General features: G+C 60.5%; 2 protein-coding genes across 2 annotated transcripts; one reads left to right on the top strand and one right to left on the bottom strand.

Annotated features, from left to right (window-relative positions):
- The first annotated feature begins 6 nt into the window (after positions 1–6).
- Positions 7–10,128, top strand: HCN2 (hyperpolarization activated cyclic nucleotide gated potassium and sodium channel 2). Its single transcript, XM_041415372.1, has 8 exons — positions 7–350; positions 5,681–6,104; positions 6,774–6,935; positions 7,543–7,761; positions 7,928–8,074; positions 8,329–8,569; positions 8,745–8,909; positions 9,039–10,128. The coding sequence occupies exons 1-8, from the start codon at positions 205–207 to the stop codon at positions 9,989–9,991; spliced, it is 2,457 nt and encodes an 818-aa protein (XP_041271306.1). The 5' UTR covers positions 7–204; the 3' UTR covers positions 9,992–10,128.
- A 1,722-nt stretch (positions 10,129–11,850) lies between these two features.
- POLRMT (RNA polymerase mitochondrial) lies at positions 11,851–26,212 on the bottom strand. The gene is made up of 21 exons (XM_041415299.1): positions 25,783–26,212; positions 25,129–25,224; positions 24,140–24,750; positions 23,529–23,659; positions 22,324–22,510; positions 21,770–21,919; positions 21,488–21,655; positions 20,988–21,158; positions 20,322–20,561; positions 19,307–20,086; positions 18,605–18,727; positions 16,845–16,967; positions 15,810–15,989; positions 15,619–15,705; positions 15,241–15,354; positions 14,621–14,670; positions 14,250–14,348; positions 13,853–13,925; positions 13,319–13,401; positions 12,901–12,980; positions 11,851–12,327 (listed from the first exon to the last, which is right to left on the bottom strand). Exons 1-21 carry the CDS (start codon positions 26,210–26,212, stop codon positions 12,278–12,280), a joined length of 4,026 nt encoding a protein of 1,341 aa, XP_041271233.1. The 3' UTR covers positions 11,851–12,277.
- Between the last annotated feature and the right edge of the window lie 60 nt (positions 26,213–26,272).

Raw genomic sequence — 26,272 nt, 5'->3', positions numbered from 1 at the left:
CGGGGCCGCGGCGGGAAGGGGTCCCCGAACGGCGAGTGCCGCCGCGGGGAAGCGCCGCGCAGCCCCGGCCCGGAGCCGCCCCGCGAGCCCAAGGTCTCCTTCTCCTGCGGCGGCGGCGGCGCATCCCCCGGCGGGGCCAAGGCGGCCGAGGAGGGGGCGAGCGAGGATGCGGCCGAGGAGGTCCGCGGGAGCCAGGCCAGCTTCATGCAGCGGCAGTTCGGGGCGATGCTCCAGCCCGGCGTCAACAAGTTCTCGCTGCGGATGTTCGGCTCGCAGAAGGCGGTGGAGCGGGAGCAGGAGCGCGTCAAGTCGGCGGGGGCCTGGATCATCCACCCCTACAGCGACTTCAGGTGCGGGGGTACCCGCGGGGTTGGGCCGCATCCCGCGGGGCCGGGCCGGGGAGCGGGGCTGCCGGTGCGGCCGGGCCGAGGGCACCTTGAGCCGCCGGCGGGCGCGGGAGGGGACGAGCCGGGCATCCCCCTCCCCAGCGCAGCCAGCGCCGCTCCGGGGATGCCGGGAGCCCTCGCGGTGCCTGAGCAAGGGCATCCCCTCGTCCCCTTGTCCTTCCCGGGGCCTCGGCAGGTTCGGCTCGGCTCGGCCCTCCTGAGCCCCACCGGGCCTTGGCTCTGTCCCCGGAGCTCCCCGGGGTTCGGTGTCCCCCTCCCTGGGCAGGGCTGGGGCTGGGCAGGGGGACGTGCTTTGCCGCTGCCTGGCAGAGCGTTGTGAAGGCTCCCCCCTCCCCCAAGGAGGCCTGATTCTGTCCCTGGGGTTCAGCCGCTTTGAGGGGGATTCTTCTGGCTCCTGAGAGTCCCCAAGATCCAGCCTGTGTGTCTGCCGGGCGAGGAATGACAGACCCGGGAGAAAGGCTCTGCAGCTCCATCTCCTTCCCATCCCCTGAGCCCTGGCGAGCTCCGGAGTGGCAAATGCTTCCCGAGTCGTGTGAAAGCCACCGGGAGGGATGGCTGCGCTGGCTGGGGCAGGCAGCACGGCATCCTGCAGGGATGGGGAGGCCGAGCCCCTGCTGGCGCTGCTGCTGAGCCAGCACTGGGAGGACCCTGGTCCAGAGACCTCGAAGGGGCTGGAGGAGCCTTTAGCCAGGGGCTGGGGGGGGCCGAGGGGCTCAGCCCCAAGTCATTGTGCTGCTGTGCTGGTGAGAGGTTTGGGGTGGCTCGAGGTGCCTGAGTGGGGGATCCCCCCGAGGCAGAGCTCAGGTTCAGTTCACTGCTGACACTGATGGGTCCCCATGGGCTGGGGTTCCCTGAGGCAGGTGAGGTGGCCATGGGCTCAGGGAAGGGACCAGCACCTTCACCTCCTGCTTTCACCCTCGTGTGCTGCTCCTGGGCTGCTCTGGCATCTTCCAGAGGAGCAATTGGAGGCCTTTGGGCACCCCTCAGGGCCAACTGCCTGCACAGGGGTTTGAGTCCTTCCACCCTGGGAATCTCCCATGGGAACCCAGTGGAGCCCTCTCTTCATCTCACGGGCTGGGCACTGGGTTCTGCTGCAGGTTTGGGGTGAGAATTGTCACACTGCCCGGCCACTGCCAGTCCTGTGGCGGAGGGAGCTCCACTGTCCCTGCCGTGACAGAGCAGAGGTGGCAGTGCCAGGTGGACCCTGGGGGCTGCTGAGCAGGGGGATTTCACCCTTCCTCACTCCCTGTGCTCCTCCTGACCCTCAGCAGCTGTGGGATGTTGGGGGAGGCTGGGAGTGGGGTGACCCCCATACCTGCACCGGGGCAGAGCCTGCCCTGCTTGTCTGAGCTGGCAGAGCCGTGGTGCTGGTGGCAGAGCCCACAGTGCTGCCAAGAGCGGGGATCTCCCTCCAGTGAGCCTGCAGTGTGCTTGAGGCCTCAGAGGATTCCCCAGAGTGCAGCAGCATCACTCCCTGGACTGGTGCTTGCAGCAGGCAGGTGGGTGCTGGAGTGACCTTGGGGAGTCACCCTGGCTGTCCTGCCCTGCACGGGCTTCATCCTCCTGGAACCGCTATCGAGACTTGAAACCCATTGGGGCAGAGTGGCTGCCTGTGTTTTGATGCTGGAAGTGGCGTAGGAGAGTTCCCTGCCCAGTGGGGAGGAGCTGCAGGCAGAGCCATGGCATCCTCCAGCTCCACAACTGTGCACAGGAACAGGATCAGCCCACGCCAGGCTGGGCTGAGGAACCCGCTCTGCCTGTGCCCGTTGGGGATGTGAGTGCCTCCCTCCCATGTTGTCCTGCCTTAAAGTAATCAAAAAAGCATTTATTCACTAATGATAATGGAGCGTGACCTGGTCGTGTTTGCCCTGCAAAACCCATTTCCCATCTTAGGAGAAAATAATTTCCCATCTGTGACATCATTTCATAATCAGGGTTGTTTAGCAATCCTGGCTTCTCATGGCCATGGTGCTGCCTTCGTTCACACACAATTCAGGGCAGATTTGCTCCAGGAACCAAAGTTGCTGTTTACATAAATATTGAATGATGAGGAAGCAATCAGGGCGGCTGGTGAGATCCTGAGCTGCAAATCTGATCAAAGAGACCTTGTAAGCGTGTGCTGGAGCAGGGCCACCTCCTTTTGGGTGCTGGGCAATGATTGTCACTGACTTTGCCACTTCTGATCTCTGGAGGAACAGCCAAGCCACACCAACTCTTTCATTGCTTCTTTTGGGGTTTCTGCACCTGCCCTGGGGCACCTCTTTGGGAGCTGCAGCTGGTGGTTTGGAGGTGGTGGCAGTGCCCGTTCTCTTTCATTGCTTCTTTTGGGGTTTCTGCACCTGTCCTGGGGCATCTCTCTGGGAGCTGCAGGAGCTGCAGGTTTGGAAGTGGTGGCAGTGCCCATCACCCTGTGACCACCAAGGGGCTGCTCAGGGGTTACTCCAGGCTGGGCTGGGACTGGAGCCAAGCAGGAGGTTCTCACTGATGATGATTTTCTGTTGCAAGAGCCGTTCCTGCATGTGAATCAGGGGCAAAGATGCAGCCAGAGCACCTCCCTGGTGTTGCTTGGCTGGAGCCTTCCTCACCCAGGTTTAAATGCTTCCAGGGGCTTTCCCTCTGCCTGGATGGTGCTCCTGAGCAGAGGGACGGGGCTCACCAGCTGCTCCTGCTCCAGCTGTGTGTGACAGCTCTGGTGCTGGAGTTCCCATTCCCTCTGGTGAGGGTGTTGGGAGCTGGGCCCCTCCCTCTGCAGCGTCAGCTGCTGAAAGCCACCTCAAGGGGAGGACAGGCTGTGACCGACTTGGGGGATGGTGAAGGTTTGGGTCCTTGAGCAGTTTGCAAAGCCTTTACACCCCCTTCCCTCTTCCCCCGGGGTAAAAGACTTTTCCAGGGGAGAGGGCACCAGTCATTCATCACAACTGGCTGTACTGGGATCTGTGTGTTGGCCACCACTTCTCATCAGCTTGGGCAAACTTCTGCCATGGCTCCACAGCCCACTTCTCACAGCACTCTCATTTGTAGAATATGAGTATTTAGTGCGAGTTTGCAAAGTGCTGATCCTGCCTCAATCCTGCACCAATCCCACACAGATCCTCCACTGATCCCGTGCTGCTCCTGCCCACCAGGCAGCCTGGCTGGCATCTGGGCCCCATCATGGCCAAAGGGCAGAGGGGGGTCTAAAGGAGCTCTGCCCAAGCGGGTGTCTGTCCCATGGGATCAGCACAGACAGGAGTGGTTGGATCATCCCTGGCATTCCCTGGAGCCCTGAGTGCTGCCAATGGAGTTAATCAGGGACCATTCTGGCATACATACAGCCCCCCTCTAGGGCTTGGTCCCACTCTTACCTTGCCCAGGACCTCAGAGCAGCACCGCTGTGCCAGGCCTTGGGCGGGTGATGGAGCAGGAAGGTGGCAGCCGCCTCTCGCAGGGGCTTCGGGCATCTCCTGTCATCAGTGCTGTCGTACAATTGGGTCAGAAGCGAGGGAGGGGTGTCGAGGATCCTGATTAATTTGTTTTCAGATATTTTTAGTAGCCTGGATTGGATCTTTTTTCTATGCACATGAACCTTCCAAGGAAGCAAGCTTTGGCATCGCACGCTGCTCCCCGGGGCGATCGCACCGGGTCACTTGTGTGCAGTGGGGGATCAGGAGCAGTTTATCTTTCTCCACAGGGCGAATTCTGCCCTGGCTCAGCCAGATTGCAGAGGGATTGGAGCCAGAGGGGAGTTTTGCCCAGCTGGCGTGGTTATTTAATCTTTGTTCTTCGCAGCTTTGCATGGCTAATGCCCCTGTGGGACCCACGCAGCGCAGCAGGGTCAGTCTGAGCCGGAGCTGCCAGGGGGTTTAGGGACAGATCCAGCCCCACAGCAGCTCTGCTGATTTCAGCATCCCTGGGAGGTCGTGCCGTGCGTGGGAGCCCAGGGCTCCAGCTGGGCCTCTTTGGTGCCAGCAGCCAGAGCTCGGTGTAGGGGTGCAGGGGGGGCACAGCTCCTCTGCCGAGGGTACCCTGGGGACCGCCCTGGTGTGAAGTCATCGTTTTGCAGCAGTGACATCACTCACGGTTGCCACGGCAATGTCTCACATGAGGAAGGTGTCATTGGAGAAAGGTCAGGAGCTGGGATGCTCAGCTCCTTCTGGTCCTGCGCTAGTCTGCGCAGTGGGGGGGTGGGGACCTGGCCCATCGCCCCCTCCTGCGTGCGTGGGGGTCTCCTCCTCGTCCCCTCGTCCCCTGATCATCCCCCAGGGCACAGCGTGGCCATGGCATCCCCCGCCCATCATCCTGCAGCTCCCAGGGTGGGCTGAGCAGGACGCGTGGGCGAGGGTCCTGCGTGTCTGTGAACAGCCCCCTGGCACCGAGGGGGATCCCCCCACTCTCCTGCCCCCCACCAGGCGAGGCAGGGCCGAGGTGTCCTCCGCGTCATCCTGCCGTGACGGAGCCGCTGTGACCTTGCAGATGCTCAGAAAGGTCATCGGTGGCCCGGGAGAGGGGGACGAGGAGGAAGGGGACAAGCATGGGTTGAGGCAGGAGGGGGCGGAGGAGCAGCGCAGCCCAGGCAGGGCCAGGGGCGGAGGCGGCCGCCCACCCCCCCACGGCCCTCGCGTCTGCCCGGGGCTGCGGGCGCTGCCGCCGCCAGCTGCAGCCGTACGTGCTCCGCTGCACCGGAGCCGCGGCGGCTCCTTCCACCGCCCCCGCGCTGCGGGGCCCACGGGCAGACCCCAGCCGGGCATCCCCGAACCGCGAGGCAGCCTAGCCCAGGGTGGCGCCGGGGTGAGGTGGCTCTGGCTGTCCCCAGGGACTGTCCCCTGTCCTTGGGTCCCCACTTTGGGAGCGCAGAAAGAGGGGGCTGCTCCCAGGGCTCTCGGATGCTCTCAGGGGTGCTGCGAGCTTGAGCACTGCCGGTTGTTTGGGGGTCCCCAGCCCAAGGGATGCCCCCGGGCAGCTCAGCTGGAGCGTGTCCCCCTCTGGTGCTTGGTGCCATCATTGTCCCCTCCCCCAGGACCTGCTGCCACGGCCAAATCAGACCAGCAGAAGCCCTCAGTCCCATCCTCTGCCTCAATCAGGGGCTCTGCTTGCTGCAAGAACCCTGGGGACAGTTTGGAGAGCGGGGAGCAGGATGTGGTCTCTGGGGAGAGGAGGGGGTTCCTGTGGCTGAGGTGGTATTAGAGTGACAGTAGCCCAGTGGCAAAGGTCCCTTAGGGCATGGCATGGTGGCTGGGTCCCCTTGGCATGGAGGGGACTCTGGTGACATCCCCCAACATCTTCTCGCTCCCCAGATTTTACTGGGACTTCACGATGCTGCTCTTCATGGTTGGCAACCTGATCATCATCCCTGTGGGCATCACCTTCTTCAAGGAGGAGACCACGGCCCCCTGGATTGTGTTCAACGTGGTCTCTGACACCTTCTTCCTGATGGACCTGGTGCTCAACTTCCGGACCGGGATTGTCATTGAGGACAACACAGAAATCATCCTGGACCCCGAGAAGATCAAGAAGAAGTACCTCAAGACCTGGTTTGTGGTGGATTTTGTCTCCTCCATCCCTGTGGACTACGTTTTCCTCATTGTGGAGAAGGGCATAGACTCGGAGGTCTATAAGACGGCCCGCGCCCTCCGCATCGTGCGATTCACCAAGATCCTCAGCCTGCTGCGGCTGCTCCGCCTCTCGCGGCTCATCCGCTACATCCACCAGTGGGAGGAGGTGAGGACCTGCTCTGGGAGCCTCCGGCAGCAGCTGGATGGCTGCAGAGAGTGGCAGCTGGAGTGCAGTGGTTCCCTGACAAGCTGGCAGGGTGCAGAGGTCCTGTGGGGCTGTGTGTGGGGCCGGTGGGTGGCTGTGATCCACCCTGGAGGGTTTGGGGCATCCCTGAGCTGTGATATAACACCCAGCATGGCTGGCACATGCTGGCACACCATCCCCTGCTCTGCCAGCAGTAGGACCCTGTCCCCCTGCCCAGCTCAGTGCCACCTGGCTCCTTACCCCACCAGGAGCTTGGGGAGCACTGGGGAGGACAGCAGGACCCCCAGCCCTCTGGGGCCTCCAGCTTTGAGGGTCCACCCTGCTTTGAGGGGACATGCTTAGCTTTGCTGTGTGGCTCTGGCCCATGCCCTGCTCCCTCCTCAGTGCCCAGAGTATTTGTGTCTCCCTGATCCTCGTCAAGGCTCGCTGCCATTAGCGCTCCCCGGGCGGCAGCGCGGCGGCACCCGCCGTCTATAAATAGGCAGGTGGAGCACAGCCACCTCGAGGCCAGAGCCAGGCCAGCCACAGGAGCCTCTTCCAGCTGAGGCCATGCAGGTCGGTGCCCTGAGCAGGGCTGGGCACTGGGGGACAGTCCCCACGCTCACCTCCTGCCATGCCACCCACCCACAGATCTTCCACATGACCTACGACCTGGCCAGCGCGGTGATGAGGATCATCAACCTCATTGGGATGATGCTGCTGCTCTGCCACTGGGACGGCTGCCTCCAGTTCCTGGTGCCCATGCTGCAGGATTTCCCCCAGAACTGTTGGGTGTCCATCAACGGGATGGTGGTGAGTTCCATCTGCCCCACACCTGCCCGCTCCCCGGGGCTCCCACCCGTCCCCACGTCATCCATCCTCCATCCTCCAGCCCCAGGAGATGCCATCCCCCATGGGCCAGGGCTGTGGTGCCCCGTGGTGCATGGAGCACCCGGCCCCAGATGCTGGTGTCACCCTGGTGAGGTGTCACAGGACCTGGAGCAGGGGATTGATCAGGGTGGGAGGAATATGCTGACATGGGGCTCTTGGCCCCATCCCCTGCCGCTTTCTCCTGCTCATTAGCCACAAAGCTGCTATTAATAAATAATGGCTCCTGTTTCTAATTGCTGCCTCTCAGCCCTGCAGCCTCCTGCAAATGGCCCTTTTCCCCTGTCTGTCTCATCCTGTTTCATCAAATTTCCATCTCTGCTTTGTTCCGCCTGGCTTCCTCCTCTTCCTCCCCTGCCTGTCTCACCCTTCTCCTTCCCGGGGGAGTTTGGAAAGTTTGAAAAGTTTGCTTTTCAACAAATTCCTATTGCTGCCAGAGAACTGGGACTGTGGCCAGGCGTGAGCCCTCGAGCAATACTCACACACACACACACACGCATGCATGGCTGAGCTGTTGTCCCTGTCACTGCAGAACGACTCCTGGAGTGAGCTGTACTCCTTCGCCCTCTTCAAGTCCATGAGCCACATGCTGTGCATCGGCTACGGGAAGCAGGCGCCCGAGAGCATGACGGACATCTGGCTGACCATGCTCAGCATGATCGTGGGGGCCACCTGCTACGCCATGTTCATCGGCCATGCCACCGCCCTCATCCAGTCGCTGGACTCCTCCCGGCGCCAGTACCAGGAGAAGGTAGGGCTGCTCTGGATGGGGTCACAGCTTTGTTCCCTCCTGGACTTGTAGCCATGGAGGGTGAGGGTTCCCAATCAGGAGCAGGAGTGGGGTGATGCAGTGGGACCAACGCCATGGAGTGGGGATGTGGGTGCAGGGTCCCAGCTGACAGCAGCTCTCCCCACAGTACAAGCAGGTGGAGCAGTACATGTCCTTCCACAAGCTGCCCGCTGACTTCCGCCAGAAGATCCACGACTACTACGAGCATCGCTACCAGGGCAAGATGTTTGATGAGGACAGCATCCTGGGGGAGCTCAACGAGCCCCTGCGTGAGGTGAGGGCTGGAGAGCTGGGAGGAGGATGGGGATTACCCCGCCTGCCAAAGGAAGGGATCCTCTGCTCCTTGCTGTGGGTCCCACCAGCTCCTGCCATGCTTGGGGTCGAACACCTCTTGCTGCAGCTTTGCGGCTCTGTGTGGGAGCGTGTCCATGCACAATCTGCATGCCAGAGTGTCCATGAGATTGGGGTGGGGAGTGTATCCCTGGGGAAGCATGTCCCAGCTTCCTGGGCTCACCCATTTCCCCACAGGAAATCGTGAACTTCAACTGCCGCAAGCTGGTGGCCTCGATGCCGCTGTTTGCCAACGCCGACCCCAACTTCGTCACGGCCATGCTGACCAAGCTGAAGTTTGAGGTGTTCCAGCCGGGCGACTACATCATCCGAGAGGGCACCATTGGCAAGAAGATGTACTTCATCCAGCACGGGGTGGTCAGCATCCTCACCAAGGGCAACAAGGAGATGAAACTCTCTGACGGCTCCTACTTTGGGGGTCAGTGCTGGCAGGACTGAGCCTGGGTTCCCTCGCGGGGTCTGTGAGAGTCACTGGACACCTCTGCTGTCCCAGGGCACCCACTGCGTGCTGGTTCTCACACCCTGCTCCTGGCCTGCCCTGTTTTGTCCTCGATGGTGGAGTTCTGACCTCGGCTCTGGTGTTTTTCCCCCAGAGATCTGCTTGCTGACCCGTGGCCGGCGCACGGCCAGTGTCCGTGCAGATACCTACTGCCGCCTCTACTCACTCTCAGTGGACAACTTCAACGAGGTGCTGGAGGAGTACCCCATGATGAGACGGGCCTTTGAGACTGTGGCCATCGACCGTCTCGACCGCATCGGTAGGACACAGGGGGACCTGGGGGGCAGAGGGGGTGTCTTGGCAAAGGGGGCAGCTGTGGTCCACATGGGAACCAGCAGCACCAGCACAGGGTCTCACGGTGCTTCCTCTCCCGGCCTTCTGCCTGTAGGGAAGAAGAACTCGATCCTGCTCCACAAAGTGCAGCACGACCTCAACTCAGGTGTCTTCAACAACCAGGAGAACGAGATCATCCAGGAGATCGTCAAGTACGACCGGGAGATGGTGCAGCAGGCGGAGCTGCAGCAGCACACGGCCATGTACAGCCCCGTCCAGCCCCAGGTCACCTCTGCCATCGCCACCCTCCAGCAAGCCGTCGCCATGAGCTTCTGCCCGCAGATGGCCAGCCCGCTGGTGGGCTCCATGGCGCTGGGCTCGCCCCGCATGATGCGCCGCTTGCAGTACGCCCAGGCCGTGCCCAGCCCCTTCGCCGTGTCCCCCGTCCTGCTGCAGCAGAGCCCCCCGCCGCAGCCGCAGCCCCCCGTGCCCCACGCCAACCCCTCGCCCTCGCAGGACCCGGCGCAGCCCACGGCCCTGCCCGCCTCCACCAGCGCCTTCGCCGCGGCCGCGGCCAGCCCGCCATCGCAAAGCCCGCTGGCCAGCCGGACGTTCGCCTACGGAGGCGCCCCCGGGCCGCTGGGCTCCCAGCTGTCCCTCAGCCAGCAGCCAGCGCCCAGCTCGCCCCAGCGCCTGGCCGCCCACAAGAGCACACAGGCGCTGCACACCAGCAGCCTCAGCCAGGATTCGCGGCCCCTCTCGGCCTCGCAGCCCTCGCTGCCCCACGGGCTGGCGGCCGGCAGCACCCAGAGCCCCCCGGCCTCCGCCCGCGAGTCCAGCACCTCCATCGGAGGGGGCCCGGCCGCCGCCTCGCCGGGCCCGGGCCCTCCGGCCGGGCTGCGGGCCCAGGCACCCTCACGGGGGGCCGCGGCCCACCCGGCGCCCACGGGCTCGGGGCTGACACCGCCGCCCGCCCTGCCGCAGGACTCGGCGGCGGCCCGCAAGGATTCGGCGTCCAGCACGCCCGACACGGACCCGGCCAAGTCCAGGCTGTCTTCCAACTTGTGACCTCCGCGCCGGGCACGGGGACACGCGCGCCGGAGGGGCGGCGGCGGGGAGCCCCAGCTCACCTCGCGTCCGCCCTGCGCCGCCGGGTGAGGGCCACGGCCGCGCCGCCGGCTGCCGCCCCCCGCCACGGTGCCAGCCCCGCTCCCCGGTCCCTCCTGCCGCCCGCTGCAGAGCGGGGCAGCTGCCGAGGGTGGGCCTGGGGCTGCTGTGCCCTCTCCCCACCGCGGGGTCACTGGGCTGAGCCCCCGGGTGTGTCGTCTCCGACCAAAGTCTGACCCTGTCGCCCGCTCCCCGCGGCGAAGCCCCGCTGCCCCCTGGCCTCCCCGGCTGCCCATAGAAGCCACAGCTGCATTCTAGCCATGACCAACTCTGTGTATGATATCTATGACCTGAACACATCCCTGTGTGTGACCCGCAGGACACCTCCCTGGGGCTGTCGGCGCAGCCCCGGCACCGCGCGTGTCCCTGCGCCCCTCTCACAGACCCAAGGCGAGGGGTGATGGTCCAGGACTGGAGGTAAGTTGGGAAGGGTCTGAGGGATGGTCGCCCTGAGGCTTGTAAGCACCCACGAACACACTGTCCCCCACTCCGGGGCTGGGGGTGAGCACACCCCCATGTCCCCATAGGCAGCGCTAGGACGGAGGCAGGCGCTGGAGCCCGAGCCCTGGCGCTGGGGCAGGCACCTGCCGAGCGTACCAGGTGCCTGTGCGTGTGTTGTGCGTGCGTGCGTGTGTGGGTGTGCGTGCAGGTGTGTGTGTGTGTGTGTGCACGTGTGCCTCGCTGCCTCGCACTCTGGAGCCTTCCACATTGAATGTACCGCGAGCGCGGGGCCCGTGCCAGCCCCGGCACCCTGCGGCCGAGCAGCCGGAGGGACAGGGCCCCACTCCAAGCGTCCACTTTCCCATCCAGCCCATCCTGTGCAATAAACGTCAGCTGACAGAGCTACGCACGACTCCGGCTCTGCTTCTTTGCCACCGTCCCTCCCTGCCGCGCCTGCCGCTCCTCGTGCCCGCCCCGGGAGATGGAACACTGGGCACAGCCCCAGCTCAGGCTGTGGGATGCAGCTTTGTCATTTGAAGAGCTGTGTCCCTTGCCAGGAAAGTCACAAGGTGAAAAGCCTCTGCCAGCAGCTTTCCCCTGGAAGAAGCTGGGTGCAGGCCGATTGTGAGCCTGTGGTTATAGGGCACAGCTGAGAACCGGGCCAAACACAGCTCCAGTTGCAAGGTGCAACCATCTCCAGCACCAGCCTGGTGGAGAGGAGGTCTGGGAAGCCACAGTCCAGTGAGAAGGGGAGGCTCCTGGCTGGAAAAGCTGCAGTTGGTCCCTGTGAGAGTCCAGTTCCCGCTGTAGCTGCACTGGCACAATTCCATGTTTCTGCTACAAAAGCATTTTCAGAATGTCACACCCTGTGCCCAATCAGTCAGCAGAACAGAGCCAGACTGGAAGGCAGCAATCCCACCTCCCCATGCCCCTGGCAAAGACAGGGGTCAGGCAAAGATTTCAGAAGATACAGGTCCCATCTTGTATTTCAAAAAACATTTTATTTACAATATTATACACATTGACCCCCAAGTTAGTGGTTTTTCCTCCCTGAGCCCCAGTGAGCAACAGCAAAACTCATCCCTGGAAAAGAGAGTGAAGAGCAGAGGCTGTGCTATGGAGAGTGAGGAGAGTGTCCAGAGCTGGAGCAAAGCACAGAGCAGCACCTGCCCTGGGGCCAAGAGCAGGGCTGGGGCTCCTGCTGTGGCCAGGTCAGTTGCCTGCCCCTCCAAGTCTGAGCCCTGCTGGCAAGACAGGGAAGGAGAGGGACAGCACCTGAGGACAGGCAACAGCCAGGCAAAGGACAGTGCTCACAGGTCAGTTGCCTGCCCCTCCAAGTCTGAGCCCTGCTGGCAAGACAGGGAAGGAGAGGGACAGCACCTGAGGACAGATAACAACAGCCAGGCAAAGGACAGTGCTCAGCACTGGGGTGAGGGCTGAGGGGAGCCACCCTGGCTCCTGCCACCCCTTTGCCTCCAGCCCAGAGCTGCAGCCTTCTGCAGGGCTTGGTGGCCTCTCCCTGTGCTGGGACAGTAGTGACAGCAAACAGTGCAGAGCCCCTGTCCCCCACCAGCTGCTCCAGCAGAGTCTCAGTTTGCCCCAGCACCTCAGAGAGAGGCAGGGCTCTCGCTGGGCTGGACGCTGCACCTTCTTCCCCATGAGATGTGGGGCAGAAGAGCATTGCAGGCCTGTGCCCACCATGGCTGGAAGTTCAGAGGTATCCCAGGGCCCTGTGGGCTGCCAGGCTCAGCTGAAGAAATATGTGGAATCCATCACTTGCTTCAGGTTGAATTCACCTGAGGGGAGCAAAGGAGAGGTCAGAGGAGAGCAAGGTGGGGATGGACAGGGGAGGGAAGTGGCTTCAGTGCATGAAGGATCCCTGCCCCTGGACTGTGCCGCCCATGGAGCCACTCCACACAGAGGTCAGGCAGAGCCAGATGGCCTGGCAGACACAGGGCTGAGGGATTAGAAGGAGTTAAACTAATTGCCTTAATCCCATTGCATGTATATCATCTAGATCCTGGCAATTACCGTGCCGAGGCCCTCGCTCCCATCTCCGAGCAAATGCTCATGGTTGGAAACAGATGGGAGCAGAACAGAGCAGGATGGGAAGAGCTGGGTCAGCCTGGGGGAAATCCCAGGGTCTCAGCCAGGATGGCAGGGAGCACTCACAGGAATGCTCCAGGGGAATGTGGACATGCTGGACTGCTCTGCCCCATGGCTCTGCAGTCCAGCATAGGAGAGGAAACCTGATCCAAGGAGACAGCTCTGGCTTTTTGCCTTTTGGTGGTTTTGGGGGCCACTCCATCTCATTTCCCTTGTCTGCAAAATGCTCCTGAGCTCTGCATGTTCCTGTCCCATGCTCCTACCTGTCTTGGGGACATTCGACAGCTGCTCCATCAGCCTCTTCTGCCAGTGGGCGATGGGCTCTGTGCTGGAGCTGGATGAACTAGAAGGAAGCAAATAAACACAGGTTATCTGGAACCTTCTCTGCTCCCCAGTGCAGCTCCTGACAACAGGATTCAGCTCGTCCAAAACAGAGTGAGAACAGGAGCCCAGCCCCAGCAGCCCAGGGCAGGCCCTAAAGCTGCCAAACCCTCCCCTGGTTCTGCAGCAAGAGGGTGCAGAGCCCTGGGTTTTTACACAGCTGTTGAAGGTGATTTGGGTGTCAGGCAAGAAGGAAGGACAGCTTCCCCACAGAGCAACTCCCAGGCAGGTGACACAACCTGTGAGCACCTGGACATGACCGCTGGGAGGGGGGAGGAAAATCCAACAGGTCAGGAATACCTGCAATACTTCTCCAGCATGAACTCAGACAGATCCTGCAGAATCTTCTCGCTGTGCAGAGCCACGAACTGCTGCCGACACACCTGACCCAGGGAGACAACAGTGAGGTGCAGCTTAGCAGGTGCTTTCCATCCTTCCCCCTTCACAGGTCAGGTGAGGGGCAGGGAAAGCAGCAGGAGTGGGAAGGGGGGCTGCCAGACAAGGGTGAAGGGAATCAGCCTGCGGAGGTGTGAAGCAGAGGTCGACCCTCATTAGCACAAAAGCCCTTGGGGAGGACCCAGGGCAGGGCAGGGGCACTGGCTGCCAGGGCTGTGTTTAGTGTTTCCACAGATTCTCCCCACGCACTCCCTGCAGAGTGGGAGGAGAAGGGGCACCAGGAAATCAGCTGTGACCGCCAGCCAACATCCCAGGTTCACCTCACCCGGGTGAATCAATCAGCCTATGGAGCAAAGCCCAGGGGGTGAGGCCTGGCATGGGCCCAGAGCACAGATCAGCAAGATCTTGCTCCCAAGGGAGCCAGGAGGACACTTTTACCTGGTTCATGACATCCACGGTGAGCGCGTGAGTCCAGTAGCAATCGTGCACTGAGACGAAGGTCAGGCCCTTCCTGGGAGGAGGCAGAGGTGCCATGAAGCAGTGCTGAGACCCCTCTGTGATGGACCCACCCCACGAAGAACCTCTGGCTGGGACACGAGCAGGGACCACACAAGAGGGGACTCCCTGCACAGCAGCTTTTCAGAGGGAGGTGGCCAATCCCAGGATCTCCCTGTCCCTGTCCCTGCTGCCTCCTCTCCTTCTCTGCCAGGAACCCCAAATGCTCACCCACCAGGGACTCCTCAGTCCTCTGAGGTGCCTTTCCCCAGCAATGCTCTCCCAGGAGACTCCTGAGCCACAGAAGAGCCAGGTGAGAGCCCAGCTGCCCATTCCCTACCTGAGGCAGTGCAGTGCTGTGAGCATCATGTGTGTTGAGTCCAAAGAGTGGATGAAGTTGGGGGGAAAGGCATTCTTCTGCTTCACAGTGTCAGGTTTCCTGCAGGACAAAGCAGGGCACAGAGGAGCTGGGACATTTCAGGGCCAAAGATGACAGCACTGGCACAGAGACAGTGACACCCCTGCCTGGGGGTGAGGGGGCTGCCCTGAAGGGCCCCAAGGCCCTGCTGCTCTGCCCAGCTTCTGCAGCTCAGGGCATTCCTTGACAGGAGCTCTGGCATTCCTTGACAGCTTCCCTGATAGGAAGGCCTCGTCCCCAGAGAACAGCTGGGGCCAGCAGGGGTGCAGTGCAGGCCATGGTTTTGTACTTACTGGGTGCTGTTGGAGGTTTTCACACTCAAACGCTGCATGCCACAATTCAGCTGTGGGGAGAGAGGGGACCAGCTGTCACCCTGCACTGCCTGGCAGCACCGTGGGCACTGCCCCACTCCTCTGGAGAGGGGTCTGTGCCTTTCCAGAGTGTCCCAGTGACACAGCAGCTGCCACTGCCCAGTGACACTTCACCCAGCTCCTCTCCTGAGGGTGCTGGCAGGCATCTGAACCCCTTCACCCTCTCAGGGTGAATTGGCCCGGGAAGGGCTGCTGGAGCCGGGCTGGGGGGCTGTGAGTCAGCACAGCAGCACGTGGGAGGTGACAGCACTGAGACTGAGTCACACGAGCCCTGAGGAGGCTCTCAGAGCGGGGAACGGCCCGTGCCCCAGCTGCCTGAGTGGGATGGAGCCACAGAGCTTCCTCACCAGCTCACCCACACACTCCAGGCTCTGCAGGGAGCCATGAGGCTGGAGGATGTGCCTGCACTCAGGGATCCTACCTGCTCTGCAGGCTCACCCACCAGTGATGCCAACCTGCCGGGCCCTAGCCTGGCTGTCTTTTCCCTGCTCCCACCATGGCACAGGGAGGGTGGGCCATGAGACCTGCCACTGGACACTCACCACAGTGGACCTGGAGCGATAGTAGGGCTGGATGATGGGCAGCCCCAGCGGTGTGACCCACTCCACCGTCCGGCCAGACTGGGCGATGAGCTTGGCGCTCTCTGTCAGCCAGTTCTTCAGAAGAGGGGAGCAAGCAGCTGGAGTTAGTGTGGAGCTGGGAGACCCCATCCCCTCCCAGCACAGGCCAACCTCACTCCTGCCACAGAACTCCCCAGTGCTTACTGGGGGGTTTGGCACAAACCCACACCTCTGGGCTGGGGCAGGATGATCCTCTCTGGGCCAGGAGAACCATCTCTCCCCACAGAGCATCCCCGTGTCTATGCATGAATGGACCAGGGAAGAAGAAAAAGTGGAGGTAAAGGGCAACAGGCTCCTTACCTGGATATCTCGAGTCGCTGAGAACATCTCCTTGATGCTGTTGAACACCTGCTTCACCAGATAATGAGATGCTTCCCACAAGTACTCCTGGCACAGACCAGAGGCAGAGCCAGGGTCATACAAAGGGACAGCCAAAGCCAGAGAGGAAAGTGACAGGACCCAGGGAAGGGGGGGACACACAGGAGTGCTACCTCGGGGAACTCATCGATCTCCTTGAGGCGTTTCTCTATCTGCAGGCGGCCGCCGTAGCGCGTGACCCCGTACACCACCGTCATCACCGTCTGCTTCACCACCTTGCGGCTGATGAAGCCCTCCAGCACCTGGGCAATCTTCAACCCCCGCTCAGCATCCTTCTTCCGAAACTCCTCCACCTGAGCAGAGTGCCTCTGAGTCAGGGCTGGCATGAGCCACGCTGGCTGGAGCCCCCTGCGTGGCCTGTGGGACCCTCCCAGCTGGTCAAGCTCCCATCAGATCCCTGCAGCCCATTTTCACCACCCTGGATAACAGAAGGCACCTGCTGAAGGGTTCCAGCATGGATAACTGTGCCTGCAGAGCCTTCCCTGCTGCCTTGGAACTGTCCCTTGGCAAACGGGTGGTGCCAGCTGGACAAGGATACAGCTCAACTGTGGCTCAGAGCTTGGGTTCTGCTGCCTCTGCCTCCCAGTGATAACTAAGCAAGCCCTGCAGCCCTATGAACTCTTCCTGCTCTCTGGTGTGATGCTGGCTGGAGAAAACCTGCTGAGACCCTCATGGGAGATGCAGGGTCCAATGCCAGCCGAATGAGCCTCTCAGCACTCTCCCAGTGGCAAATTTCCCAGTGCCAAAGAAACCAAAGACTGTAGCAGGAGCAAGGCTGAATCTCTACCCACTCCCTCCAACTCAGTTCAAGGAAGAAAAATCTCATAACCCATGGGTCAGCCAGCTGTGACCATGGGATAAGGAGCATCCCTTGCTCTCTTCCACCTCTCCAGCCTAGTCCTCCCAGGCTTCATTCAGGACAAGTGAGGACAGCAGAAATCCCAGGGGCTTTTTCACAGCCACCTCCATGAGGACAGATCTCAAGTCAGATCCACTTGGGGAACAGACAGTCCCTGTCTGCCCAGCTCATGCCTCCCCAGCCCTCTGCACACTCATCCCCACCTTTCTCCTTGGTAGGTGTCACCCTGTGCACACCAAGAGGAGGAGGCAGGCCCAAAAGGACCCCGTGTGTCCCCACGGTGCCTCACCTGCTGGGCCACTGCACTGTAGACATCCTGAGGGAGCCCACAGGGCACCAGGTTGACGGAGGCAGCGCCGCTGAGATCCCGGCCGAGCGCTGCATAGTGCTGCAGCCCATTGCAGGAGCCATCCTGCAGGAACAGCACGAGGGAAACAAGGAGTTAGTGTGTGGACAGAGCTCTGCTCATCCACCCCCTCCCCATGCACAGGTACCCTGGGCTCAGGTGGTCATTATTTCCCCTTCCCACTCTTCAGAGCAGTGACCACCTCCCAGCAGTGACCATCTGACTTCTGGCCAGGTCTTCTGCCCGAGTCCATCCCTAACTACTGTGACCTGTGAGGTTTAAAATCAGAAACCTCACATCACCACCTCTGTGGGTTTCCAAAGACATCACAGCTCTATGGAAACACTGAAAACCAGAAAATTGGGAAACACTGAATATATCTGGGATGCTAAAAGCAGTCCCAAGAGCCAGCAGTCAAAACAACCTCAGCAGTGGGATCAGAGGCAGGAAAAGGCAGGCCAAGCCAGAGATCCCTCAGGAAGCCCCAGGTGGCTCTGCAGCTCCAACCAGCTGCACCACCAGCAGATGAAAACATCCCTCAGACAGAAACCAGCTCCCACCCAGATTTCCCAAACCTGCATCAGAGGCACAGTGAGCCTCTAAGACAGCAGCTGCCCCTGCAGCCCCCTGGTACCAAAAGCAGCTTGGGTGAGACAGACAGGACCTGAATGATGGCACAGGAAGATCTTGGTTCTCCCCAGACTGCACTGGCAGTGACGTTTCTCACAGATGTGCTGCTGTTCCTGGCCCCTTGTGCTCAGGATCTCCCTGGTCACAGGGAGCCACAGATACCCCAGGACTGTCAGGTTCCTCAGGCAGGGCCCCCTTTCTCCTGCACCCTCTCTCCACTCCCTGCAGTGCAGTAAGGCAGCACCAGGATCTGATGGCTCTGTTAATTGAGCACTGATGACTCAGGCTGAACGAGACTCTGGTACCCTGCAGAAGAAGTCCTTGCTGATATTTCATTAGCTGCACCCTCCACACACCCCCAGCTGTTCTCTTGACCTTTTGTTGTCATCAAAATACCAGACCTGACTGTCTCATGTATATTCCAGGCTATCACTACTGGTAGAAAAACTGCTGCCCTCCCCACTCAGTCATGGCCACTTGATCTCCTAAGAGAAAGAAGCAGCCACCCCTTACCCATGGCCACTATCAGCCCTGTCCCTGTGCAGCCAGGGAGGACAGTGCCACCAGGGCACCTGGTGACAGGCCACTAAAGGTGGGGGACAACCACCTCTGTCCCTATGCCCTTCCTCAGAGTTCCAGACCTGCCATATTGGCTCTTGCAGAGCTGCTTGGCTTCAGCCTCAGAGCAGGAGTGGAGCAAAGGCCCCCAAAGCACAGCTCCAAGCACTCCAGAGAGCCAGGTGTCGCCCTGCTGGGCCGAATTCCAGTCCTGATCCTGTGGCTGCAGAAGGTGACACTGGCCAGGCTCTCACCCTGTGGCAGCTGCCAGTGAGCTCCCAGCTGGGCTCTGCTTGAGCCAAGGCAAACAAGGCAGCCTTGGTTGTACCAGCTCATGGATGGCTGCAGGCAGCAACAAATCACCAGAGTTCTCATGCCAAAATGCCCAACACTGCATTTCCATTCCTAAGAAAAGCCAGCTAGGTGGAGCAGGGATTGCAGAGCTGGAGACCTGGGTGCTCCTTTCCTGCCCTGCTGAGCCTCACACGGACTGTGAGGATCTGCCAGGCTCCTACCTGGTGAACTGGGAAGTGAGAGATGTAAGCTGCTGGATCTGGGGACCTTGAGGCTTTGGCGATTTCCATACAGCATGCCAAGGCTTGCCAGGGCTCATCGGTGTCCATCCACCACTTCCTGCCCTGGAAAAGAGAAAGCCCAGGCTGGTGGGAGTGGGCAGTGCTCCTGCGCCCCTCAAATCACAGACAGGGCACATGGGATACACTGGGCACAGCACCTCCTCCCACCATGCCTCCACTTCCCTAGTTTTACATCATGTCTTCAGACAGGAATGGGTTATTTAGGAATCTCTGCATTGTCTTCTTGTTGCCCTGATTTTTTAAGTTTTTCCAAGCCTTCTGATGTTTACATTCATGTAATGAACTTTCTCACATACTTTATTTAAACAACTTATTGTTTTGCATTCTTTTATAGAAGAAGAGAAATTTGATGGACTGTTAAGTTGGTCCAGTGTCATTGGAGAGGTGGCACTGTCACCCTCCAATCCACTGTCACTTTTAGAAATCTATAAATATTGGAGTCAGAAATTAAAACCACCTTTTTTACCTCGAGAAAGCAGAGTGTCTGCACCATGTTATTTCGTGTCCTATAGCGACACCTTCTCCCTTTTTACCTCTCAAAAGTGTGTCTTTCAAAATGTTTTTGTTACCAAATCTATTCTGATTTCTGTCTTATTTCACTTCCCAGAAGCTCCCACGTACCGTCAGCGGGCGGTCAGCCGAGTCCAGGATGTCCTCCATGATTTCATTGGCATACTCCAGCCGCTCCTGCAAGGCGTTCTTCTTCTTCAGCCCCGTCAGGTTGATGAGGTGGATCTTCAGCCAGTCAAGTCCCTTGGGCCCCAGAGGCCTCCCCTCTGCAAACAGCAGGATGGCCCTGGTGACATCGTTCCCCAGGTGGTTGAAATAGGGTGGGCATGGGTAAGTCCTGCCACGGAAGTCCATGTTGTGAGGGAACCAGAACACCTTGTCCCTGACGTAGTTGGCGATGGAGAGCTTGTAGAGCGCGTCCATGCGCAGGCTGTGCATCTCCGCAGCCTTCTTCTTGCACAGAAACACCTCGTGCTTGAAGGTCTTGCTCCAGGTGGAGGAATTGCCAGGAGGAGTGGGAGGCTTGGGAGCCTCAGAGAGGGGTGGTGGGATGTCCAGCTTCTCGTCCCCTTTGTCATTGAAGATGGAGATGATAATATCCAGCACGGGCTGGTTGATCTTCCAGGCACAGTTGCCCAGCTGGTTCAGGGCATCCAGCACGGGGTGGAGGTTCACCAGGGGACACTGCTCCAGGAGCAGCTGGTGGTAGGTGGTCTCATCCATGAAACGCATCAGCTTGGTGTCATTAAGGACAAAGGCACCGAAACTGGGGGAGGTCCAGGGCACCGGGGGGCACAGCATGGGCATGGCAGAGGAGTTGAAGGTCAGCGTGGTCTCTGCAGCGTTTGACACAAGCTGGGAGAAGATGGGATGGGGCCTTATCAGCCCAACCTGGAGAAGAGGATCAGCAGCAGAGGATTAGGGCTGGAGTGTGGAAGAGCCTGTGGTCAGTCAGCCATTCCACAGGGATCATGCAAAGTAAGGAGAGCACCCACACAGAATCAAGGGTTCCTCAAAGCATCCCCGAGCAGGAATGGCAGCAAGGACAGAAAAGGGCCTTGCCAAGGGTCTGATTTTGAGGAAGGAGTATCCTGCACGGCCCTAGAGCCCCCAGGATGAGGCTCACCTGCCAGTTACTGTAGAAGGAGTAGACATGGTAGAGGACAGGGATAGGCTTGGACTCCAGGCGACGATTGAGGATGTTCCTGGGCACCTTCACAGCCTTCACCAGGAGCTCCAGCATGTGCATGCCCAGGCGCATGAGGAGCACACACGGCCAGCTGCAGGTCGTCAAGTTCAGGGAAGGCCCAAAGCCTGCTTCTGCCACCAGCTTCTCCCAGTATTCCCGTGGCAAGTAGTGTTTAGGCTGGGAGGTGGAGGGAGAAAATTGAGTCAGCTGGAGGGGCTTTGCTGGATGGGATCAATCTACCTGGGATGTGGCTTTGAGAAGGGCTCTCCTGTCTTTGTGTCCCCAGAGGTCCTCCCTGATAGGGTGTTTGGGAAAGGAGGGCTGAGCAGGTTGGGCTGAGCCTAAAAGTGAGAATGGGAACAGTGGCACTGCAAAGTCCTTCCTCTTGACACACCCCAGTGCTGACAACCCCGTCCCCACATCATCCTGCCCCTACTGCAGACCTGCCTGCCCCATGAGCACCCAGCTCTGAGAACAACCTGCTCACCTGGTCCTTGAGGTGCCCAGGGCAGTGGCACTGACCCCTTTCTCCCCTCTCATCCTCTCCTGGCCTGCAAAGCCCAGAGTTTCCTGCATGGGACTCCTGGCTGCAAGGGCTCCTACCTGGCTGCCCTTTGCCAGCAGCTGGATGTAGTTCTCATAGATCTTCTGCACCTTCTTCAGCTGGCCGCTGCGCAGCTTCCTCTGGATGATGTACCTGTCATAGACCTTGGTACCCAGCTCCCTGGCCAGGACTGCCAGGGACTCACCTTGTGGAGACAGATCATTGAGGATCTGGGAAAGGGGAAGGCAAAGAGGGTCTTAGGAAGGAGGAACAGAGAGACACAGCAGAGAGACAGAGCAGGAGTTTAAACTGCTGTTCAAGGAGCACAGAAAGATGCTGATTTCCACGATACTGAACAGATGGTGAGGAAGGAAAAACAACCAGGACAGAGCATGGATTTCTCTGGCTGCTCTACAGAGGAACCAGACAGCCTGCAGCTATTAACTTGGTAAACCTCTTAGGAAATTCCAATTCTGCTCAAGTGGGACATCAGTGCTCTGTGACACCCCCATGGCTGATAGTCCAGCCCCTCTCCTGGGAGGGTAGAGCAGGCTCCTACCTGCAGCATGATGTCCACATACTCCTCATCTGGCAGCAGACACAGGTAGGGGTAGAGGATGCTGTACTTGGACAGCCTCTTGGGCCTGACCATGCTGCGCTTGGAATTCTGCAGGGCCTGGAGGATGGCATCGTGCCACTGGGAGCGGAGCGTGCCCAGCAGCTCCCGCTGCACGGAAAAGGAAGGAAGAGAGCTGGTTAGCATGAGCTGCCCTCTCTGTAGCTCATGGACCCTCAGCTCTCACCCACAGGTCCTGAGGGCTGCCCCAGACCCGGGCTTTACCGCTTTGATGGCCTGTGGGGTCAGGGGCTTGGCTGCCTCCACTGACTCGATGGTCACGGTGTTGTTCAGCTCCATCTCCAGCTGCTGCTGGAAGCGCTCCTGCAGCTCCTTCTCGGAGAAATCCACCTTGGGGTACGACCCCATTGTCTCCTGCAATGGCAGAGAGGCAGTCAGTGCCTAAAGTAGGAGGAGAAGCCATGCTCATTCTCCCAGCTTCCCTGCAAGAGGCTTGTGGTACAATTCTGGGCTGAAAGTGCCTTGCTGGGATCTCTGGGCCCAGAGGTCTCTGGCAGACAAACCCCAAAGGCTGCTCTGCTCCTGTGCTATGGCCAAGCACCTGCCCAAGCACCCCCTCCCATGCATGGAGGCCATCTCCAGCCCTCTGCTTTGCTGTTCCCCTGTAAGGCTGTCAGTAATGTCATTCATTTGATGATTTGTGTGGGCTATTGGGCAGACATCAAGTTAAAATGTTCTTTCTTGCTAGCCCTCCCCTGGGCTGTACCTAAGAACACCACCAGGCCAGCTTCAACACCTCCCTGAGTGCTGTAGCTTACTCTGGAATAGAAGTCCTGGAGCAGAGAAGACTTGCAGATCTTGGGGATGGGTGGAGGAGGCAGCTGGTAGTTGGGCTGGACAGTCCTGATGGCCCACAGCACCATCTCCTTCTCATCTTCCTCAAACAGGCACTTTTGGAAGAGCTCATCCACATGGAAGCCACTGCTGTTCAGCTTCTGCAGGTATCTGAGGAGGGGCAGACAGGACAGGCTCAGTCTTCCCTAAGGACCTGAGCGTGTTGTGCAGGAGCTGCTGGGGCAGGAGCTGCCTCAGCACAGCCTGTCCCACAAGGTCACCCCCCGCCTCAGGTTACAGGGATCAGGTGTCCATCCCTCAGCCTGCACTGCTGCAGAGCTTCCTGGGCAGAGAGGCCACTGCAGGACCCAGCTGCCCACGGGCAGCCCCACAGCCTGTGCTGCACTGACACAGCTCCACACCATCCAGCACAGTCACTGCCAACCCCCTCAGAGTGTCAACTGACGGGAGACATTCCCCTGAAGGCATCTAGAACTCATCAGCCAAAGGACAGAGAGACCAGTGATACATCCCTGAGGTACAGCACTAGTGCATCAGAAGCTTTCTCCATCCTCTGGAGAGGAGCTGGCTGTGCCTCCAGCCCCAGACACTGCCCTTAGGCCCAGCCTGTGGGATCTTCCAGGGCTCTTTCAGCTGCTCCCTTCAGCACTGACACTTTCCTGTCCATTATGCTCCATGAAATCTACCTCAATCTCCTGACCAAGCTCGTCTGGAGAGCCTTGCAGGAACCAGCTATGTGACTGAGCCCACCAAAATGGGCAAACTCCACAGAAGTGCCATAAAAACAAACAGAAGCCAAACCATTCCCACCAGGTAGCGACAGAGGGGCCAGAAGGAGTGAGATTCCTGGGATGGGTGTGGAACCAAGGAGTCCCTGACTGCAGAGGGCCTCTCCCAGCCCAGCTCTGGGGGGAACAGTGTCTGTTCTCACCTCCCACATCTCCCCTCCCTGCACAATCTCAGACAAACTCCCCAGCAGCTGGGGGTGGCAGGGAGGGTGCTCTGCCCACCCCAAAATGTGGCCATGAGAAGTGGCTCAGAGCATCCAGGTGGACACATAGGAGGGTCAGCTCTTCCTGACGCCAACCCACTGCATCCCCCAGCTCACCAAGCACAGCATGTGGAGCTGCTGCCCCCAAGGCTCAGCAGCACCTGAGGCAGGTGTTACCTCAAGATGGCTTTGGGAGGTGACTGGTTCCGGCCCATGCACTGCAGAGCCACGGCGTAGGAGTCCAGGTTGGGCTGGAGGCCAGCAGCCTCCAGGATGGAAAACAATCGGTCCAGGCGACTCAGGGAGCCCTGCAGGCGAGAAATGAAGGGGGCTGAGCTCACTGAGAGGGGAAGGGGGCTGAGCACACTGAGAGGGGAAGGGAGCTGAGCACACTGACAGGGGAAGGGGGCTGAGCACACTGAGAGGGGAAGGGGGCTGAGCACACTGAGAGGGGAAGCGGGCTGTGCACACTGACAGGGGAAGGGGGCTGAGCACACTGAGAGGGGAAGGGAGGTGTGCACACTGAGAGGGGAAGGGGACTGTGCACACTGACATCAGCAGCCCCAGAATCACAGCTCCATGCCCCTCTCCTGTTCAGATTTAGTCAGGTCTACCCTACCCTTTCCCCACTCCTTTCTTCCTCTCCAAGCCACCTCACACAGCTCAGTCCCCCTTGCCAGAAGCACTGCTTGAACACTTGCTGAAGTGACAAGCACAGGTGAAACCAGCTGGAGGCTGCTCCTCACGAGGCAGCCCCTCTCCCACGTGGAGCACCCAGGGCTCGGTACCTTCCTGGCCCAGATGCGCATCACGACGTTGAAGGCACCAACGTCCATCACCTTCCTCTTCACCGGAGAGCTGTGGCACAGCAGCAGGTACCTCTCGGCCTCCTCTGCGTGCTGCAGGAACAGGAAGCACTCCAGGTTGCACTGGATGGTCTGCTGCAGCGCCTGCTGGTTAGTCCTGTCCTTTGGCATCCTCTGAGGCCTCTTCAGCTCTGCAGCTTCCTTCCCTTCCACCACCCTGGGCTTGTTGTGGGCGCTGCCAGAGCTCTGGTTCCAGGCAGTTGCTGCTTTTGTCTTTGGGATCTTCATGGTTTTTGCTTTGGGTGTGGACTGTACCTTGCCCTGGCCCTCCAGAGCCAGCTGGGAGGCAGCACTGCCCAATTCTTGCTTCATCTTCAGGTGCTGGCTGTACATCTCCTTCTGCAGCTTTTTGGCCCAGGTGCTGGACTGGGACAGGCCATCACCCCGTGCCCTGGGAATGGGCTGCTTCTCCTTGGGGCCAGGGACCACAGCCTCCTGGTACTTGTCATTGTCTAGTGCACCCAGCTCCACTTTGCTGACTGTCACCTCTGGGACGTTACTGCCTTGGAGCTGCTTGGCTCGAGCTTTCAGCACTAGTGGGAAACAGAGAGGTGATGGGAGACAAGGCACAGCAAAAAGCTCTGTCCTGTCCTCACTCTGAAAGTATCAGAATCATGCCCAGAAAAAAGGGTTCACACAAGAGTTTCATCTCTCCTTAGAGCCCCGCTCATCAACAGAGACACCAACCTCTGTCTGTCTGAGATCTACCTGCAAGCTGGGGCCCACCCCAGCATCCCAGGAACCCACCCCAGTATCCCGGGAACCCAGCCCAGCATCCCAGGAACCCACCCCAGCATCTCAGGAACACACCCCAGCATCCCAGCAACCCAGCAGTGCCACTGCCAGGGACAAAGCAACAGCCCAGGCTGGTCTGCCTGCTGTCTGCTCACTGCATCGCTCCCAGCACTCACCTTCCAGCAGCTCTGTCCTCTCACAGGGGCCATTTCTGTTTGCCTTCTCCTTGGTGCTGGCAGAGGAGTAGCTCCTGAAGATTCTCCATGGAATCCCTGCCGTGAATGCAGAAGTGTGGGGGTCAGAGGAAGCTCCACACCCTCAAACACTCCCTGTGCCCCACTCTGCCCCGTGGCCCCAGCTGGACACAGTGTGGACAGAGTGAGAGAGGGATGTTTCTCAGCAGCAGCACAGGAGGGCAGGAGGGACAGGGCCACCCCTGACCCCCCGGAACCAGAGGCTCAGAGGGAACACGACCCCAGGAACACCACAAACCCCAGCGCTGTCAACGGGGCGGCAGCACCCCGAGACCCCCAGAGCAGGCGGGCACTATCCCCCAGCTGGGACACGACCCAGAGCCCCCGAATCAGCCCTTTGGAGAGTAACAACATCCCGGCACTTCCACAGCCCCGACTCTACCCCTGGGGCGCTCACGATGCAAAAAAGACCCTCCCATCTTCCAGGTGTATCCCGGAGAACCCTCAGGATCGTGGGACGTCCCGGCCCAGCTCCGCCCGCACGCTCGGGCCGTGTCCCGGTCTCCTCGTGTCCCCGCCGGTCCCTGAATGCCCCCCTGGTGCCCCCGTGTCCCCCCGGTGCCCGTTCGCGCTCACCGGGCCCCCTCAGCCCGCCCGGGCCCCTCAGCACCGCCCGCAGCCTCAGCAGCCACATCCCCGGGCCACGCGCGCCGCGCGCCGCCGCGCATGCGCCGCCCCGCCGCGGGGCACGCCGGGAGCGCGAGTCCCGCCGCGCCGAACTACAGCTCCCATGGTGCAGCGCGGCCGCGCTCCGCTCCCCCTGGCGGCCGTGGCGGCCCCGACGGGGTGGGTCGGAGCCCGGGACACGGCGGAGGGTCCGGGCGGTGGCGGAGCCCGGGGAACACGGGAGCCCGGCTGACCCGCGCCTCTCCGGCCCGAGCTCGGAGCGTCTCGGGTCGGGCCACAGACGGACACCACCGTCCCCAGGTCCTGAGCCACAGCAGCCCCGCGCTCTGCACCTCTCCCCGCGCTCTGTGCCCGCGGCGCTCGTCCCTTGCCAGCCCATCGCGGCTGACGGCGGATACCGGAGTGTGCCGTCCCCAACCGGGCGCCCCGCGGTCGTAGG

Source organism: Onychostruthus taczanowskii, unplaced genomic scaffold, assembly GCF_017590055.1.
Source record: "Onychostruthus taczanowskii isolate IOZ18803 unplaced genomic scaffold, ASM1759005v1 scaffold106, whole genome shotgun sequence".
In the NCBI taxonomy this organism is placed as follows: Eukaryota; Metazoa; Chordata; class Aves; order Passeriformes; family Passeridae; genus Onychostruthus; species Onychostruthus taczanowskii.
Note: the sequence above shows the minus strand (reverse complement) of the source record. Positions and strands in the feature narration are given on the sequence as shown.

What these genes read in the sequence shown, in the direction of transcription:
- HCN2 (XM_041415372.1), top strand. Translation starts at nt 205, where the DNA reads ATGCAGCGGCAGTTCGGGGCGATGCTCCAGCCCGGCGTCAACAAGTTC. An exon ending in TGTCCATCAACGGGATGGTG is followed by an intron (nt 6,936 to 7,542) that starts GTGAGTTCCATC and finishes CTGTCACTGCAG; the next exon opens with AACGACTCCTGGAGTGAGCT. An exon ending in CGACCGTCTCGACCGCATCG is followed by an intron (nt 8,910 to 9,038) that starts GTAGGACACAGG and finishes TTCTGCCTGTAG; the next exon opens with GGAAGAAGAACTCGATCCTG.
- POLRMT (XM_041415299.1), bottom strand. Translation starts at nt 26,212, where the DNA reads ATGGGCTGGCAAGGGACGAGCGCCGCGGGCACAGAGCGCGGGGAGAGG. An exon ending in ATCGCTCCAGGTCCACTGTG is followed by an intron (nt 14,671 to 15,240) that starts GTGAGTGTCCAG and finishes CTCTCCCCACAG; the next exon opens with CTGAATTGTGGCATGCAGCG. An exon ending in GTCGAATGTCCCCAAGACAG is followed by an intron (nt 12,328 to 12,900) that starts GTAGGAGCATGG and finishes TGCTCCCCTCAG; the next exon opens with GTGAATTCAACCTGAAGCAA.